Source organism: Nesoenas mayeri (genome assembly GCF_963082525.1).
Source record: "Nesoenas mayeri genome assembly, chromosome: 4".
In the NCBI taxonomy this organism is placed as follows: Eukaryota; Metazoa; Chordata; class Aves; order Columbiformes; family Columbidae; genus Nesoenas; species Nesoenas mayeri.
In genome coordinates, this window is record NC_137540.1 from 46576085 (window position 1) to 46591906 (window position 15822).

General features: G+C 34.6%; 1 protein-coding gene across 1 annotated transcript in view; it reads right to left on the reverse strand.

Annotated features, from left to right (window-relative positions):
- MICU3 (mitochondrial calcium uptake family member 3) overlaps positions 1-15822 on the reverse strand; it is a gene marked incomplete at both ends in the record, with an annotated part of 47435 nt that overhangs the window by 16730 nt on the left and 14883 nt on the right. Inside the window, 7 exons of the mRNA XM_080344123.1 lie at positions 70-165; positions 3335-3373; positions 4710-4781; positions 8809-8891; positions 10290-10337; positions 13202-13280; positions 14122-14153. Coding sequence (XP_080200249.1) covers positions 70-165; positions 3335-3373; positions 4710-4781; positions 8809-8891; positions 10290-10337; positions 13202-13280; positions 14122-14153 — 449 coding nt within the window. The remainder of the gene's footprint in view (positions 1-69; positions 166-3334; positions 3374-4709; positions 4782-8808; positions 8892-10289; positions 10338-13201; positions 13281-14121; positions 14154-15822) is intronic.

Here is a 15822-nt window from a genome sequence, read left to right on the forward strand (position 1 = left end):
GGAAAACAATCAGAACAGAAACAGAAATAGCAGTCTGTTTATGGACCAGAGACAGAGGTTGTCTTATACCTCCGCAAGGTCCGAAAAGAGTGCTTGGCTTGTGCTACGTCTCAAAGTATCCCAATAGCTTCTGGGGACAAGGTCGTCTCCTTCTGTTTTAAGAACCTGCAGAAGTTTCAAGAAGCACAATCGTTTGAAAACCAAAGAGCAATAAAACAGCTACTTACAGACTTTAACATATTTTCCAACTGATCTTCAAAAGCATGGCTTGATTCTTTTCCTTCTACACAGAGAAATTTCTACCCAGTTACACAATACTTTGTAAATCAAAGGAACACTAGTATTGTATAGCTATTTGCTTATTGCTCATATTTGGCTGTGCCAAAAGTTTTGCCAGATTCCACCTTCCCAAACAAAATAGAGAAAATATTTATTAAAAGTACATGTGAAAATGTCTTCTGAACTCAGTATTTTGCTGTTGTTTTTCCCAACGACTCTTTTTTGCCATACAATATTGATTTATAATCTTATGATATGAAATTTGTTTCCCTGTTGGTCAAAATAAAATGCTACCATCTAATTCATTATGAAAAATCAATTTCATCCAATAATCAGGATGCCATCCTTGCAACAGTAAAGAAAAGCAAAACCCAAGCCTAATAAGCCCAACTTCAACTGCAACATACTTATCAAGGGAACACTATGCACATCTGATGATCAAACTTACCTTGTTTAAACAAAAAATCAGTGTTTAATTTCACCAAGGAAAATATACTTACCTTTTTACTCTGAGATGCTTCATATTTGGAAGCCTGAAAAATCCTCTCTTATTAAAATAGGCTTCTCTTTATCTTGCAATTAGTCTTGGAAGATCTACCTGATTATTTGTTTTCTCCCCCAAAGAATCTAGGGCAGGTGATCCTAAATACAGCAGAAGGCCATCTGAACTCGGCTAAGGTTACTGCAACCGAATGAATTTTCCCCTTTCTCTCCCTAAGTCTATGTAAATTATGCTTTCAGGGCTTCCCACTCACATCCATCTGGGCACGCAAGACAAAGACAGAATTTTAGTCTTCTAACTACAAAAGAAAACCACTGGTTACTGAGTCAACTGTTCTCTTATAAGATTTACAATGATGTGACTGCTGTATGATGTGTAAAGCCACAATGTTATCATAAAGGTTTATTGTCTCTATATATTCCACATTATGTCAATCACGGAAATAGAAAGTTAATTCTTCAAACAGCAAAATATAGTATGATTTCTATGTTTCCATTTTCCTTCAGTGTTCTTTAGTACAGTATCTCCTTGGGTAACAGGTCTTCAATGTACTTGCAGTACATCCAGCAGTGACACACAGTTAAACTAGTGCAGATATTATGTAAGGGCTCTTACCAATGTAATGAGGCTCAGTGTTTACGGATCCATCTTGTATTAATTTGCTTCAGCTATATTTTACATATTTATAAAAATGCTTCTGTACATGAATTATTATATAAATTTACATTGTATACATATAATGTCCTTAGTCCAACAGAAACAGTATTTCTGCCGTAAGTCAATATCTAATTTGGAAAAAACTATAAAAAAATGCATTAAGATATTGAATATGAAGTGTCTGGCTTCAGAACACCACAACATATTTGCTGGAAGTATGCTAAACAATATACAATTTTTTTCAACCTGTGTACTGCTTCTACAAGTTCTATTCTGTATTTTCTCCACTGAGCAATTCAACTCAGCTATTTCGGTAAGTCGTCATCAAAGAAACATGAAAACTACCAGGAATTATATCTATGCTTTATGTATATTATACTTTCATTTCCTTTTTGAAAACTTCTGGTTTTATCTTTCTCATATTTTGGAGTAACAGTGCCTACATTGTGGCCACAATATTCTCAGATATATAACTCCACTCAGTTCTAAATAGCTAAACTTCAGTGGGTACAGGATGAGGTCCTTAGGGCTTCAGTTTCTTTCTCACACTTATTTCTCCCTGTGGTATTTACTGGGTCATGTGTATGAACACCACCTCAATCCTTTACTGAATTTGTTCTCTTACTGGAGGTTTACTTTAGCCAATGGCATTAGTATTTTTGGGCATGCACACTTTATTTTCCTTACATGCGTCTCATCACAATTATCATGTTCCAGTTGGCATTTGGCTAGTAAGAGCACTCATGCAATACATGCTGAAGTAGTCTTAACACACAACTGCAGTATGCACCAGAACATGACTTGAAAGAATTAACCTGTGGAAATGAAAAGACAAAAATATTCAACCTATTTAAAACTTCACTATATGCATCCTGTGGCTTACAGACCTAGACATTTTTCAAAAAATTAGAATGGTTTTGAAAGATGAAGTGAGGAAAAGGGCCCAACACAGCACCTTGGACTATTCCAGGCATTTCAGCACTGCATCTCCTTGGCCTTGAGTATCTTCAATGACCCAGGACATCAAGGGAGGCTGAAAGGGCTCTTACAGTTCTCATTTCCATAGGAGAAATAGAAATCCAAAATATCAGTATTCTGGGGTGAGGGAATTGTTGGATACTGTGAATTCCTATACATCTGAGTCTCCTTTCCATGGAGATCTCCATTCAGGAGGGCACGAAAAGATGGTGGACACCGGGGCATCATCTTGATACAGAGTAAGGATTTGGCTGGAGTGGACCACATCTAGAAAGAGATTTTTTTCCTAAAGCTGGAAACTATTATGTGAGCAGGAAAGACTAAATAGTTGGGTTTCAGTTTGAAACAGGCGGTACAGGAACATGGCAACCACTGTACAGCACCTTACACTGCAGTAAAGCCTGATCTACAATCCATCAAAACTTACAGCCTCACATTTCCTATTCTAGTTCAGCACTGAAATTTCTTACTTATTTTTTCTGTAACTGAAGCACAAGAATACAGAAGCTCTCGTCTGGTTTCTTTCAATTTGATGAGCTCTTACTTCAGATTATACATAAGGAGAAAAGACAGACCTGTCTCAAATGATTCATGCAGGATGACTTAATTTACAAATGTTAATTAAAACCACATCTATAATTTTTTAATATATACTTTGTCCTGTCCCTTAAAGATATTGTTTCCTTCATTTTACATAAATGGAGAGAGCAACCTTTCCTCCTAGTAGGCTTGCCTGTTTCAGAATGTATTCAATAAGCATGCACAAACTTTTATGCAAGTAAAGATCCATCACATTCTTACTGACTTGCAGAAGTTGTTTACTTGATGAAGAAGATACATATAGTAAATTATCTTACAGCATATTATTTCACCTGACTGGTGAAGACTGCATAAATTGAAAATAATTAGAGTACATACACTGTTAGTAGAAGTATGATATCCATAAAGTTGAAGACGCTGATATACAGCAAAAACGGGCCAAGCCAAGTATCACATGTCAGAGTGAAGCCAAAAGAAAGAAAAAAAATTAAAACAACAGAATAGGTTAAGACAAGTACATCTTTATTTTATATATATTTAAGTTTTTTGTTTGCTTGTTTATAAAATGATAGTGAAGAAAAAATGGTTTATTTTCAATCTCATTCTTTAAATTTTCAAAAGAGAAGTACAGAGTTACAGAGATTACTCTCAGGATAATTGTTCCATTTTGTACTCTTTACCTTTTCCAAAAACTCTTCTTCTGGCTCTAAGTTTCCTTTGTTCAGAATAAACAGTGTGCGAGAGATACAACAATTGACCTATAGTTTTGAAAAGTTGAGAAGGTCTCTCTGCGTCAGAAGAAAATATCCCTTCTTGTGCTCGGGGAAGGCTTAAAAAGTATTAATTCCTGAAATACAAACTTCCTGTGGTTTCAGGGACAAAGATCTGAGATCAGGCATCTGTGGTGCCAACAAGATAATGGGCACTATAAGAAGCTTTGCATATATATCAAAATGTTTTTTATAATAAGGAATTTTTGCAATAAACATGGAAATCAAGGTGGGTTTTTCTGCAGTGGGCTTGACAGTGACTTGTCCCTGATTTTTACTTGTCCAACAGTAAAATAAGTTCCTGCTACTGCTTCCATCCTCCAGACAAACAACCACAGACTTGTCTATTTCTGACTTACCTTTCTTATGCACATAAGAATTGTAAATTTGACATTAAATGAGTATTCAATATTCCACAAAAATCTATTCACATAATATAAGCAACTAAAACATTTTGCATTGGTCCTAAGTACTATTTAATTAAAAAAATAATTTGAATATAAAAATCAAAGTTCACTTACAACATTAGCTATTTTTAAATTACTGTGTCAATAACAAGCATAGGGATCAGTACATGAACAGTTTCAGTTAGTTATGAGGGCAGGAGTACAGTTTGGTCTTGCCCCTGAGATCTCTCACACATATAGACGTATAACATAGACAATAACACTGCAGCATTACTATTCCCTTTTCCTTCATTTATAGATTCAAAATGGAATCAATGCTACTGTCGTAGTATGTAACACAATATTTAAACATTTTTTTTTCCTTTCTATAGATGACTTGATTTTTTTTTCAATAACTGTAATTTAGGCTAAATATTGGGTTTTTTCTTTATTTAGTTGTATATATTGTTTTAATTATATGAATATATTGTTTAAAAATAACTGAAAGTGATGAGTGGAATATATACACCCACAATTTCATCTGACATTGAAGAAAACAAACCAACTACCAGCTGCAACTATTTAAATTTAACTTACCAGCATTGCACGTTTTTCTTCATCTCCTCTTCTTTCTCTCTTCTCATTTTTTTTCCTGAAAATCTCTTGTAGCTAAAAGAAAACAACCCCAAACATTTTATCCTTATTTAGTTTTCAGGTTACTTCACAAGCATAACAATGATTCATCATGAGGAACACTGCAAACAGTTTTAAAATGTAGTTCTTTACTAAAATACCAGTGTTTCAATGATGCTTTATTGCTCATACTCATGCCTTCATGTTCCTTCCGTGACCTTACCCATCACACAGAAAGGAAAAAGGAAGTATTTTTTTCACAAAGTAAGGCTAGTAATTCTATTTGAGAGCATAATAAGAACAACATTCTATTTAGCTTTATATTTTAGCCAAGGCAGACTATACAAAAAGAGGGAGTTTCAGCCTTTTCCACCACCTCCAGGCACATCCTTTCTTGTCAGGTACTAATTAGTACGTGTGTGGCTGTGTAGTCAGCTGGATCAGTCTTTTTTTTTTATTGCTGGTTTCCAACCAGATTCAGTTCTTACTCCTGCTGGCACAAGGGAGGGGTGGAAACACCTGGTGGGGGTAAAACATTTCCCTCCAGCAGCAACAAACTACTACTCAAGAGTAATTTATCAAGTACCCTTTTTTTTCAAGTCTGTTCAAAGAATACCTTCAGGTCTTGTAAAATACCCCTTTCACAACTTTATCTACATTAAGAGCTTTAAACATGACTTCTGAGAAAACCTCAAATACAAGATTTAAAACATACAGATTCTTGTGTGTATTTATTTTTGGAAATTATAAAGTCTCCAGAGTAAGAACTGGTCTGTACTTATCTTTTTTTAAGTATCTGTATTCTTCACGTAGTTTTATTTATAGTAATATTTACTAATATTCCCAAACTATTAGAAAGTGTCACAATGTCTACCCTTCACAGCAAGAGAGAGCGGTATTAACTATGATGGCATCAGTATCTCTACCACTGAACTTCAGCTTTTCAAAAACTGCATGTGAAAATATTGTACTGCCACTTGCAGCATTTGCTGTTCTCAAAGTGGGCTGGAAAAAGAAAAAGAGCTGTGGCTGACAAATGTGTCCTATCTAGAATATGGTACTTTCAAAACCAAACATCATGGCATACAGATGGTGGTAACACAAATATGCACTGTAGCAGTCATGTCAAAGACCTGATTTTACCTATCGGAAGTTTGATAAAAACCTGATACTGTAATGACACACACACACAGAGCTCCCCAGAGATCAGAATGTGAAAGGTAAAGTGTGTGTGATAAATTTTGCAAGTAAATTTTCCAAATTAAATTCTAGAATACCGTATTTCAGAGAAGGCAAGTAAGTAAGACAAAGGGATCATCAAACACTACTGTAGGGGTGAAATAAATGAATACAGTGTCTGGTGATTAAATAGCAAACACATCTATAAATAATGTTTTATGAACTTCCAAAATTGACTACTGTGTTCTGGAACTGCCTATAAGGCAGATTCAGACCAGAATACTCTGTGGGTCACTGTATATTTTTTTGAGTACAGGGTCAATTCACAGACCTTGGTATGTTTTTTCTATTTTTTGCAAACCTACAGGCACAAATTGCTGACACGGAAAGAGTCACGATAGGACATCTAGCTGGATGGCCTAGAGTATTACACAGTTTGCAACCCAAAACTGCAGAAAGAAGAAAGGTAAATTAAGAGAGAGAAGTAGAAAGAAAATACCTTGTGACAAGCCATCAAGTAGGAGAGAAGAGTGGCAGTAATTGAAAAATCAAAAAAGATTAGTAAAAAGCAACGCACCCATGGGTGTATTTCCCCTGCCACAGAGGCAAAGGGAGTAGGATTCTGTTGCATTCATCATTAAAGCACTTGCTAAACTTCTGGAAATGGATCTTTTGTTCAGAAAGAGTGCTACAGGATACCAGGGAACAGAAAAGTGAATGTGAAAAGGATCATAGGAGCACTGTTTGAAATAGGATAATGAGACTGACTGCTGAAAGCAGCAAAAATAAGATCTCCTGTAACAAGGGAACACAATCCTTCTGTTCTCTGACCTCAGCCCTATGACATAAGCAAAGAGAAAAGCACAAACACCATGGAATTAATTTACAAAAAGTCTAAAGCTGTTATCAGAAAAACTGAGTATTTTTCAACACTCCCTACACATACTCTTCTGTTCAAGAATCACATAACATCTCTTGAAAGTCTCTTTATTTGTCAAACTGAATAGTATTCACTATACTTCCAATTTCATGATAGCTGACTTTAATCAATTAAAAAGTATTTTGCAAACACTGGATAAGAGTTCAAATGGCACATTTACAGTCTTCTGCTTCCAGGCACACAGGAGATGCTGCGGACCCAAGCAACATCAGTACAGATGCCAAATATGTGTTCTGGGGCCAGGTCTACCATACCTGCAGCATCACCAAATCAACTTTTATTTTCATATTTACTTTTACTTACACAGACACTATCTATCTGTGTTACCTATCTATCTATTTTTGTCTATGTCACTTCAGATCTAACATTCTGTCTTAGGGGGTTTGCTGTAATTTTTGAAGGGGTCACTGACACGCTGATCAGGCAGCGTAAGGGTCTGGCTTAATTTATACAAATTTGTTAAATACAACAAAAATTGGAGAACAATATATCTAATGTTTGAAATTTCTCCTTCTGTCCACCAAGTTTGGTCACAGGAAGGGACTAAGGAGGATAAATTTTTATCAGGGACCATGAAACAGAGCAAATAAGAAGCAGGAAATGAAGAAGACTATAAAAGCATAATAGAATTAAAGGTGCAATATCCATCGTTAAATGTTGTCTTTCTTTCCTGCTTTATATCCTTATTTGATTTCATTTTCAGCATCAATTTCTGCAAGACAAAGCCTCCTGCTTCAATCTCCTCTCATTTAGCTGTTCTAATGGAAGCCTTCTTTTCAAACAACCAAACAACACAAAACAAACCCAACTTGTCAGTCTATTCCACCACATTCTGTTTTATGGAATTATTAAAGATTTATTTGGTTCAAAACTGTGTCAGGGGAGGTCTAGACTGGACATTAGGACTGGACATTCTTCAAAGCAAGGGTGGTCAAACACTGGATCAGGCTTCCTAGAAAGGTGGTTGATGCTTCAAGCCTGTCAGTGTTTAAGAGTCATTTGGATGATGCCCTTAATAACATGTTTTAACTTTTGGTCAGCCCTGAAGTGGCCAGGCAGTTGGACTAGATGATCACTGTAAATCCCTTTCAACTGAAATAGTCTATTCTATTCTATTCTATTCTTTTCTATTCTATTCTATTCTATTCTACTCTACTCTACTCTACTCTACTCTATTGTTTGGGTTTGTTTTTTTTTTTTCTTTCTTCTTCTTCTGTTTTTCCTTTGGCCAATTAATCCAGTGTTTACTTTTTCCTTCCACTAGACAAGATGGGTAGTAGGAATTAGCAAATGTAAGAATGTGTCCATTTAATATTAGAATAGAAGAAAGTATTAGCATGTCATAGTTTGGAAGTGGTGAGAGCTTCCAAAATAAATGAGCCCTGTTCTGTTTAAGTTATGTCACGAGAAGGTCCTTCCAGACCTCACATCTTCCTCACTTGGTTGTACTTCACTTCCTCGAAAAGGAGAATTCAGGGAAGTGCACTGTGTTGAGGACACTTCCTTGTCCGAAACAGATGACAGTGTTACATTACGTTAGTCAATATTTTCAGGTCACCTTGGACCATAAGCAGAATGAATGACACAGTGAAGTCGTCTCCCAGGAAAAGATTCTTTCCTAAGTCCCTCCATCGTTATGGTAGTTAGATAATTCTGCTGACCACTGATACAGCAATATTACATTAACAGTCTAATTATCTGTGAATGTAGTAGCAATTAAAAGAGTCCAGAATAAAAACTGGAGTTAAGCTTCCAAAAACATTATACACAACACACCCATGCACTGTAATAAGGAGCTACCATTTACAATTTATGTTACATTACATTTCCTATTTACATTAAATAACGCAATCATGATCACTGACATCATCATGAGTCTCAATCCAGACAAAAAATGAATTTCAAGACTACATCAAAATATTCAAAGACTGAAAATATACATACCACTAAGAATTCCTTTTTGTCCACCATCTCATTGCCATCAGTATCAAACATGTTGAAAGCGATTCTAAAACCTGCGTGTGGCTCTGCCAAAAAAAAACCTCTATTCAATTATTTATTTGCTTGGAAAGAAAACAAGTATAAAGCTCCACAAAATTATTTGGTATTTGCTTATAAAAGCCATATCCTCAACTAATTTAAATTAGTACAATTGTACGCACGATAAATGCAAATCCTAACATTTATAAAACAATATTATCCATGTTATGAAAACAGGGCATGCTCTCAAATTCATAGATTAGGGTAAATATACAGTAGAAAGGGAACATGAAATATTCAGGAAAAAAAAATCTCACAAGAATGGCTAGTTAGGTAGTTAAGAGTGTTATTTCATAACTAGAATCCCTGTTATATTACAAAACACAAATTCAAGAAAATAAATTTTGTATGAAAATACAGTGTTCTAAAAGACACTTCTGAAAGTTTTCGGAAAACGTACAGGATGCAACTTCTGGTAAAAACAAATGATGTGTTGAAAAGACTCAAAATTTCCTTACACACTTTGACTCACTGAAATTTGAAATCCGGTTAGAGTTTTAAATCACTTCTGAAACATGGGGACTTCGAAATAACTTTAAGCAAAGCCTTTAGGCGACATTTTGGTGATACTCAATAATTTGCAATATGGACGAATCATGGCCAAAAGAACCCAAATCACAAAGAAATGATGGAAGAATATCCATCGATACAGCAGTTATGGATTGTAAGGGTTCAGGGTCAAGTTCCTACTCTGATTCACAAAAAGAATCCAAATTGTGTCTGAAGAAAAACCTCATGAATCCAATATAAATTTTTTAATTACATACAAAGGAAAGACATGTAAAATTCTTCACTCCTTCCCACAAAACACCTCATAAAATATCAAAACAAAGTCTCTATGAGGCTTAGTTTACACTGTAGCTGTAAGTTCTTCTACTTTGTTTTTATGGTTGGTAGAAGAATAACTATTAAAATTTGTTAGTGTCTCCTAACAAAATAAACATTTACTTTAGTTTGACAGATTTTATATTTTATAATTTTTTCATTTATGTCACCCATTATGCATTAACAGGTGAAACAAACCAGCAGTAATGTTTATCTTCTCCCTGTATTCAATATCACTTATGAACCTCAGTAAATTCAACTAGAAATTTTATAAGAATTTCAAAGAAAATAAATTTAAGCTCTTAACTGGAGTTCAGTTGAAGCTAAACTTTCTCAACAGTCAGTAAATGTTGTTCCAGACAATAAAACCCTTAAGTAAAATATAACACAAAATTCCACTTGGACAGGAGAGGTTCAAATGGACTTAAGAGATGCATGATACATTTTTTTCGATATTGGTATATGCAGAAGAAAAAATGTATTGTAATGTACAGCAATGCATTCAGGGTTTAGAAATTTGTAAAGAAGTTTTGGGTGCTTTAGTCTCAAAAAATACTTACTTGTTAAAATACATAAGAGGAATAAATATTCTGTGTAAGATATCACGCCTGAAGACAAAAAAAGAGAGTTATGCCATATTAGTTTCACCTTGTCTTCACATCCTAAACTTGAAAATATTAAAACTAAGTATAAGGAGGAGAATTTTTGAACATGTGCATGTGACTGTATTCACTGTGGTCAATGAGTTATTTGTCTAAAATATTGATTATGGGGTGGCTTTTTTATTTGAATACAATTCTTGACTTTAATAGGTGCTTTGTAAGTGCATATCCTATATCAATTGAAAACTTAACCTCATGTTACTTACGAGAGCACAGATTTGGGCTTTTAAGTTGTCTTTGTAAGCATATTTTCATAATCATCACCTGAAATTCATATTAAAACTCTTACTAAATGAATGTGTAAATTTAGTTAAATATTTTTAATGCCTGTTATAAAGACATTTGTATTACCTGTTCTCCATTCAGAAGATCTGTAAGGAACACGTTCTAAGCTTTTCCTCTTTAGTTAGGTGTCAAAAAGCAAACAGTGTGGAATGGCACTACCTTTTCTCGTCAGAAATGACTAACGCAAAATTTAAATTAGGACTTAAATCAATATTCAAATAGTATGTCTGGTACCATAAGATGTAGTTCAGTTTTTCTGGCTCTGGGTTAGAGACAACCTTGAGGAATGCCCATAGCAGAAATGAAGAGAAGCATGTTACAGTTCAGTAAGAACAGAAAACAATGACTTGCTGCTCCACTAAAAGCCATTAATTCTAATGATGCAAAACTGGCTCCTGATTTCTAAAAAATGGATTTTTTCTGTCCTGCAAAACCAAAATGTTAAGTCAGTCCCCAATGTTAGATTATTTCAAAGGAATTAAAAAAAAAAAAAGATGCCTTTACTTTTAGATGCCTAAAAGTAAAGATGTCTATCAGCTGGGATTTTCAAAAGTTCCTGACTGTCTCCTTGATTTCAGTCCAAGTCAGGTGCAAAAGTTTTTCTAACAACATCTACATCTTTGGATGTTTACATATCTTTAAAAATCTGACTTAACTGAATACGTGACAAACTGTGTAAATAGTGATCTGATCTTTTTTCACTGAAAAAACTCAAACATGGTTTCATCCATTTGGATTTTACAATTATTGAATGCATTTAACATCAACACTTCCAACACTGCCAAAGTAAGAAACTTTGGCATTTTCTACTAATATTTACTGCACAAGAAGTTCCAAATTAATTCTGTCCTGAAATAATACTCAAGACGACTTCCCATCCTCTTGAATAGCTGAGATATGAAAATCTCAACTGTATTCCTCTTGGATACCACTGTCCAAAGGCCTTCTCGAACCTTTGATCATACAATACTCCTCCGTAAGAGCCAACTGTCCTGAAAGAGCAGCACATTCAAGAGAATCCTGTCTCACATCCTCAAAAATAAAAGCAAAAAATAACCAATGACAGAGATCACCTCAGATATTACAGAGACTGGAGTATAAAGATGATACAAAAGAAAGACAATTAACTGAATTGTCTCTGGAACCAAATCACATACTAGAAAGAATCACTAAATCCCTCAAACTTTACCAGCTGAAATGCTGCCCTCCTAACATCCCTTCCATTCATAGAAAAAATTTAAGTCTCTAGAATTAAGATTTTTCTACTGCCACTAAGTATTTTAAATACCACCTACTCTTTTCCTCAATTTACACATACCTATGCACTGAAGATTAGCAAATATTAAATGCAGGCATTTAAATAACACATGCTCTGTGCTTTATTTTCTTGATTTTATACAGCAGCTTATAGAAATTGGTTTTCTAAGACCTACTTGAATCAGTTCTGACCAGCAGCTATCAAGAAACTAGACACCTCAAAGGTTTTCATTCAGTGATGTAAAACGTTCTTTAATAGCTAGTCAATAAATGTAAATACGTATTTTTGTTTGATAACACCTTCTTTGTTGTAAAGCAGAGGAAGGAAGTGCAACTGTGAAGCAGTCTATGACAAGGTATGAAGACAGCAATACAAAAGGCCTTGAAAGCTTTCTCTCCTTTTGTTTGTACTGGTATATTGTAGCTGTAGACAGACCGTTCTGGGTGATTGCTCTGAGTGTTATGGGACAGAGGCTCCAAAATCATGACTGAACAGAAAGAAAAGCTTACACCAAGATCAGAAAGAAGAGGTGGAGGTCACTCAAGGGTAAAACATAGAAATAAGATTTAAGAAAAACTGGTGCAAATCTGTGTAGCTTACCCGATTTAAATGAATCTATGGCAAAACATATAGACATAGGTCTTTGCCACTTGTTCCATATTAAAATGTTCACATTTTAAAGAAAATGAGTAAATGAATCTTTGAGTATTCATATAATGTACAAAATATGCACTAAATTAGAATGAAGGAGACCTGAATTTGATTCCCATTCCTGTCACTGGCTTACTGAAGAACCTTATCAGTCATAAGACTCATCATCTGTATAAAACGAGATAACAGAATCACTGTTTTGTAAAGCATGCTGAAAAGCTATGGAAGTGCTAAAGTTTATTACTAGTTCCACCAACTTATTATGCCAGTTTTGAGTCCCCTTAATTCCATCAACTTCTGTAGAATTTCACTGGCAGAAAAATGGAGTAACATATTGTTGAATCAAGACTGACATTACGACCAGCTGAACTTGAAACATTTAAACATTAGCTTAAAATACTCTGAGATACCAATTCACTCAAAGAGGCTCGCTGTAAGATGGCATGAACGAAACACGGGAGAGACTAAAGGGAACTTTTCCATTCTGTAAAATGCAAAGCAAACACTTTTTATCTTTTTGAAGATGTGACTCAGATTAAAGTACAACATTACTTTAGGGACAATAAATTATTGCGAGTCGTCATTTGGTTCAGGAAAATAAATTCTTATCCCTTACCTTTGTCATTAAGATTTCGGAAAAGTTTGGATGATCCTTTCCAAACTGGTGGTGTCTCCATAAGAATCTGATTCAGTTCCTAAAAAATATCATTTGGAAAATCTAAAAGTATATATTTAAATATTCAATTAAGTACTTATCAAATTACGAGCAAATGGTAGGAAATCAAGACAAAAGACAAGGAACCGCATGCAAATCTACCAGTTAATTTAACTTCAGTCTACCACAATGACTTTGGAAGTAATCGAGCATATATATTAATTCTGAACACGATTAATCCAACAATTACACATCTGAGCAAATCTGCATGAATACTCAGTGTTTGCAGAGTTGGAGAGAGACATGTAATATATTTATTGCTGAAATTACTCACCATTGCTCATATTCACTGAAGCCAAGGATAAGACCCCCTGGATTTCAGTAAGGTTTTCATACAAGCTCCAAGCAATTGTTCTTTGAAAACACTCAACCTGAACTAAAGCAAACTTCACCCATAAATACGGACGAGCTTTACTTAAAATACAGGGATACAGACATAGTCTTCTTGCAGTTGTACGAATGTAAGAAAAATAAACACACATTCAACATCACAAAAGGTAGAGAGTGGCCTGAGTATTTCAGGTAGCTGTAGATACACCTGTTACACTTCTGCACTACGGAAACTCAGTCAGATACGGGCTGAGGCTTCAGAAAGTCAGTAAATCCAACAAAACAGGCACAGCTGCTCAAGTATCTTAGAGATTCTGAGTTTCATTCAACTGAGTCTGAAGTGGCAAAAATTAAGACATTAAAGTATCTTTTTTTTTTTTTTTTTGGATAAGGATAAACTCCTTTCTTCTGTGACTCCAAGTTTCCATCATGTAAGGAAGTAACTGTAGCAAAATCTATGGTTATAAGATAGCACATGAATTATTGCCCACCTGCTTTGAAAGGGATCGCCACTTCTTAGCACCTGCAACAAAAGACAAAGTTAAGAATTCACAGAATTTAGTTATGGCGATGTGGTGTCATAAAAAATAAAGTACATCTACACTCCGTGTTTTCTAAACAAGTAAGTATTTTCCCTACTTTATACATGAGGCTAATCTTCAACCCAGTTCCAAAAATTCTGTTTATGTTATTAAAAAAAAACCCTAGCTTAGTACATACCCAAACTCCTAACTTTAAAGAACCAATTCAGATGTCCAGTTTCTAATCTTATTCTGCATCAGTAAGAGAAAATACTTTCCACCTCCAAAGTACACCACTGAAACATCAAATGTGCATTTGTGGTACCAATATTCAGAAACAATCATATAGCAGCAGGGAGATCTGGACTCTGGGCCCTGCTTCAGGAACTACCCATACATTTTAAAGTAAATAAAGCTTGAAACTACACTAGATACTCTTTTCAGTCATTCCTAATAACTCTGATGCTTCCTTTTACAGTGTCTGTCAGGCTCAATTTAAGTCATCTTAACAGAGAAGGTGAAGAGGGTCTCCAGTTCAGAAGTGTAACTGCTCATTAACACTGAAAACTGATGATGAGTAAGACTGAACAGATGTTTTCTTCCTAGTGCCTTACATGGCAGACTCCAGGAGCAGAAAAAGATACTGGCATTTGACAACAGTTGTTCACATCCATCCAAAAATTCAAAACTTGAGGTTCATCGTCACCCTCTCATGACTAACATTTGCTTGGATTCTTTATTAAGATAAAGCACTGTGAATATCAGAATTCACAAAGGTACAAATGTATTGTGTGGTCAAATCTGTAACTTTTTGTTTGGTATACGATAGAGCAAAACACCTTGTGGTATTAGAAATCCCTTCCTCATGATGAACTCAATGCTCCACTGAATAATTGTCATGATACAGAAACTACTCACTATGGTCTTTCATAACCTCACAGTAAGAAACTCACCGCAATTTTAGTTTTACATCTGGGTAAAGGTTAGCACTAGGACTGCCTGCAAATCCCACTCTAGCTATGGTGGAGTTCAAGCAACATCATAACATGAGCTAACAGATTTTCATGTCCTTTTAAGTTTAATTTTTTTAATATCAGTTAAAGTCTTGTCTCAAAATACTAAATAAAACCCAACAAAACAGTCTCCTTTGCCATACAAATTGATATAAGTTTATGTCTACCATAAAAAAAACAGGGGAATAAACATATCTAAGTTTCCAATCAGATCATTTCCCAGTCTCATATATTATATATAGCTTTTCTTTCTAGACAAACAAGATTTATGTGTATATAGATACTTCTTAAAGCTCAGTATTAGGTTAAAGTTACTATACTTAGAATATATATATATATATATATATATATATATATATATATATCCTCTTCTCTTAATTGGCTTTCTAAATATATAAACATATCTTCATATAATAAAAAATGTATCAAGCATGACTGTTAAAAATATTTTATTTTTCCAAATAAAAGCCTGCACCATAAAGGCAGCAGGAAGTTAATTACAGGATTTTATATTTTTTATAACTGCCTGGATTCGAAAGTTACATTTTACAAAAGAAAATATACTCTTACCATATTACTTAGTGGTTTATCAAAAAAGGAAGTGAACACCCTCTTGACTTTTGTAGGGTTTACAAGATTTCCAAAGTAAATCAATTAC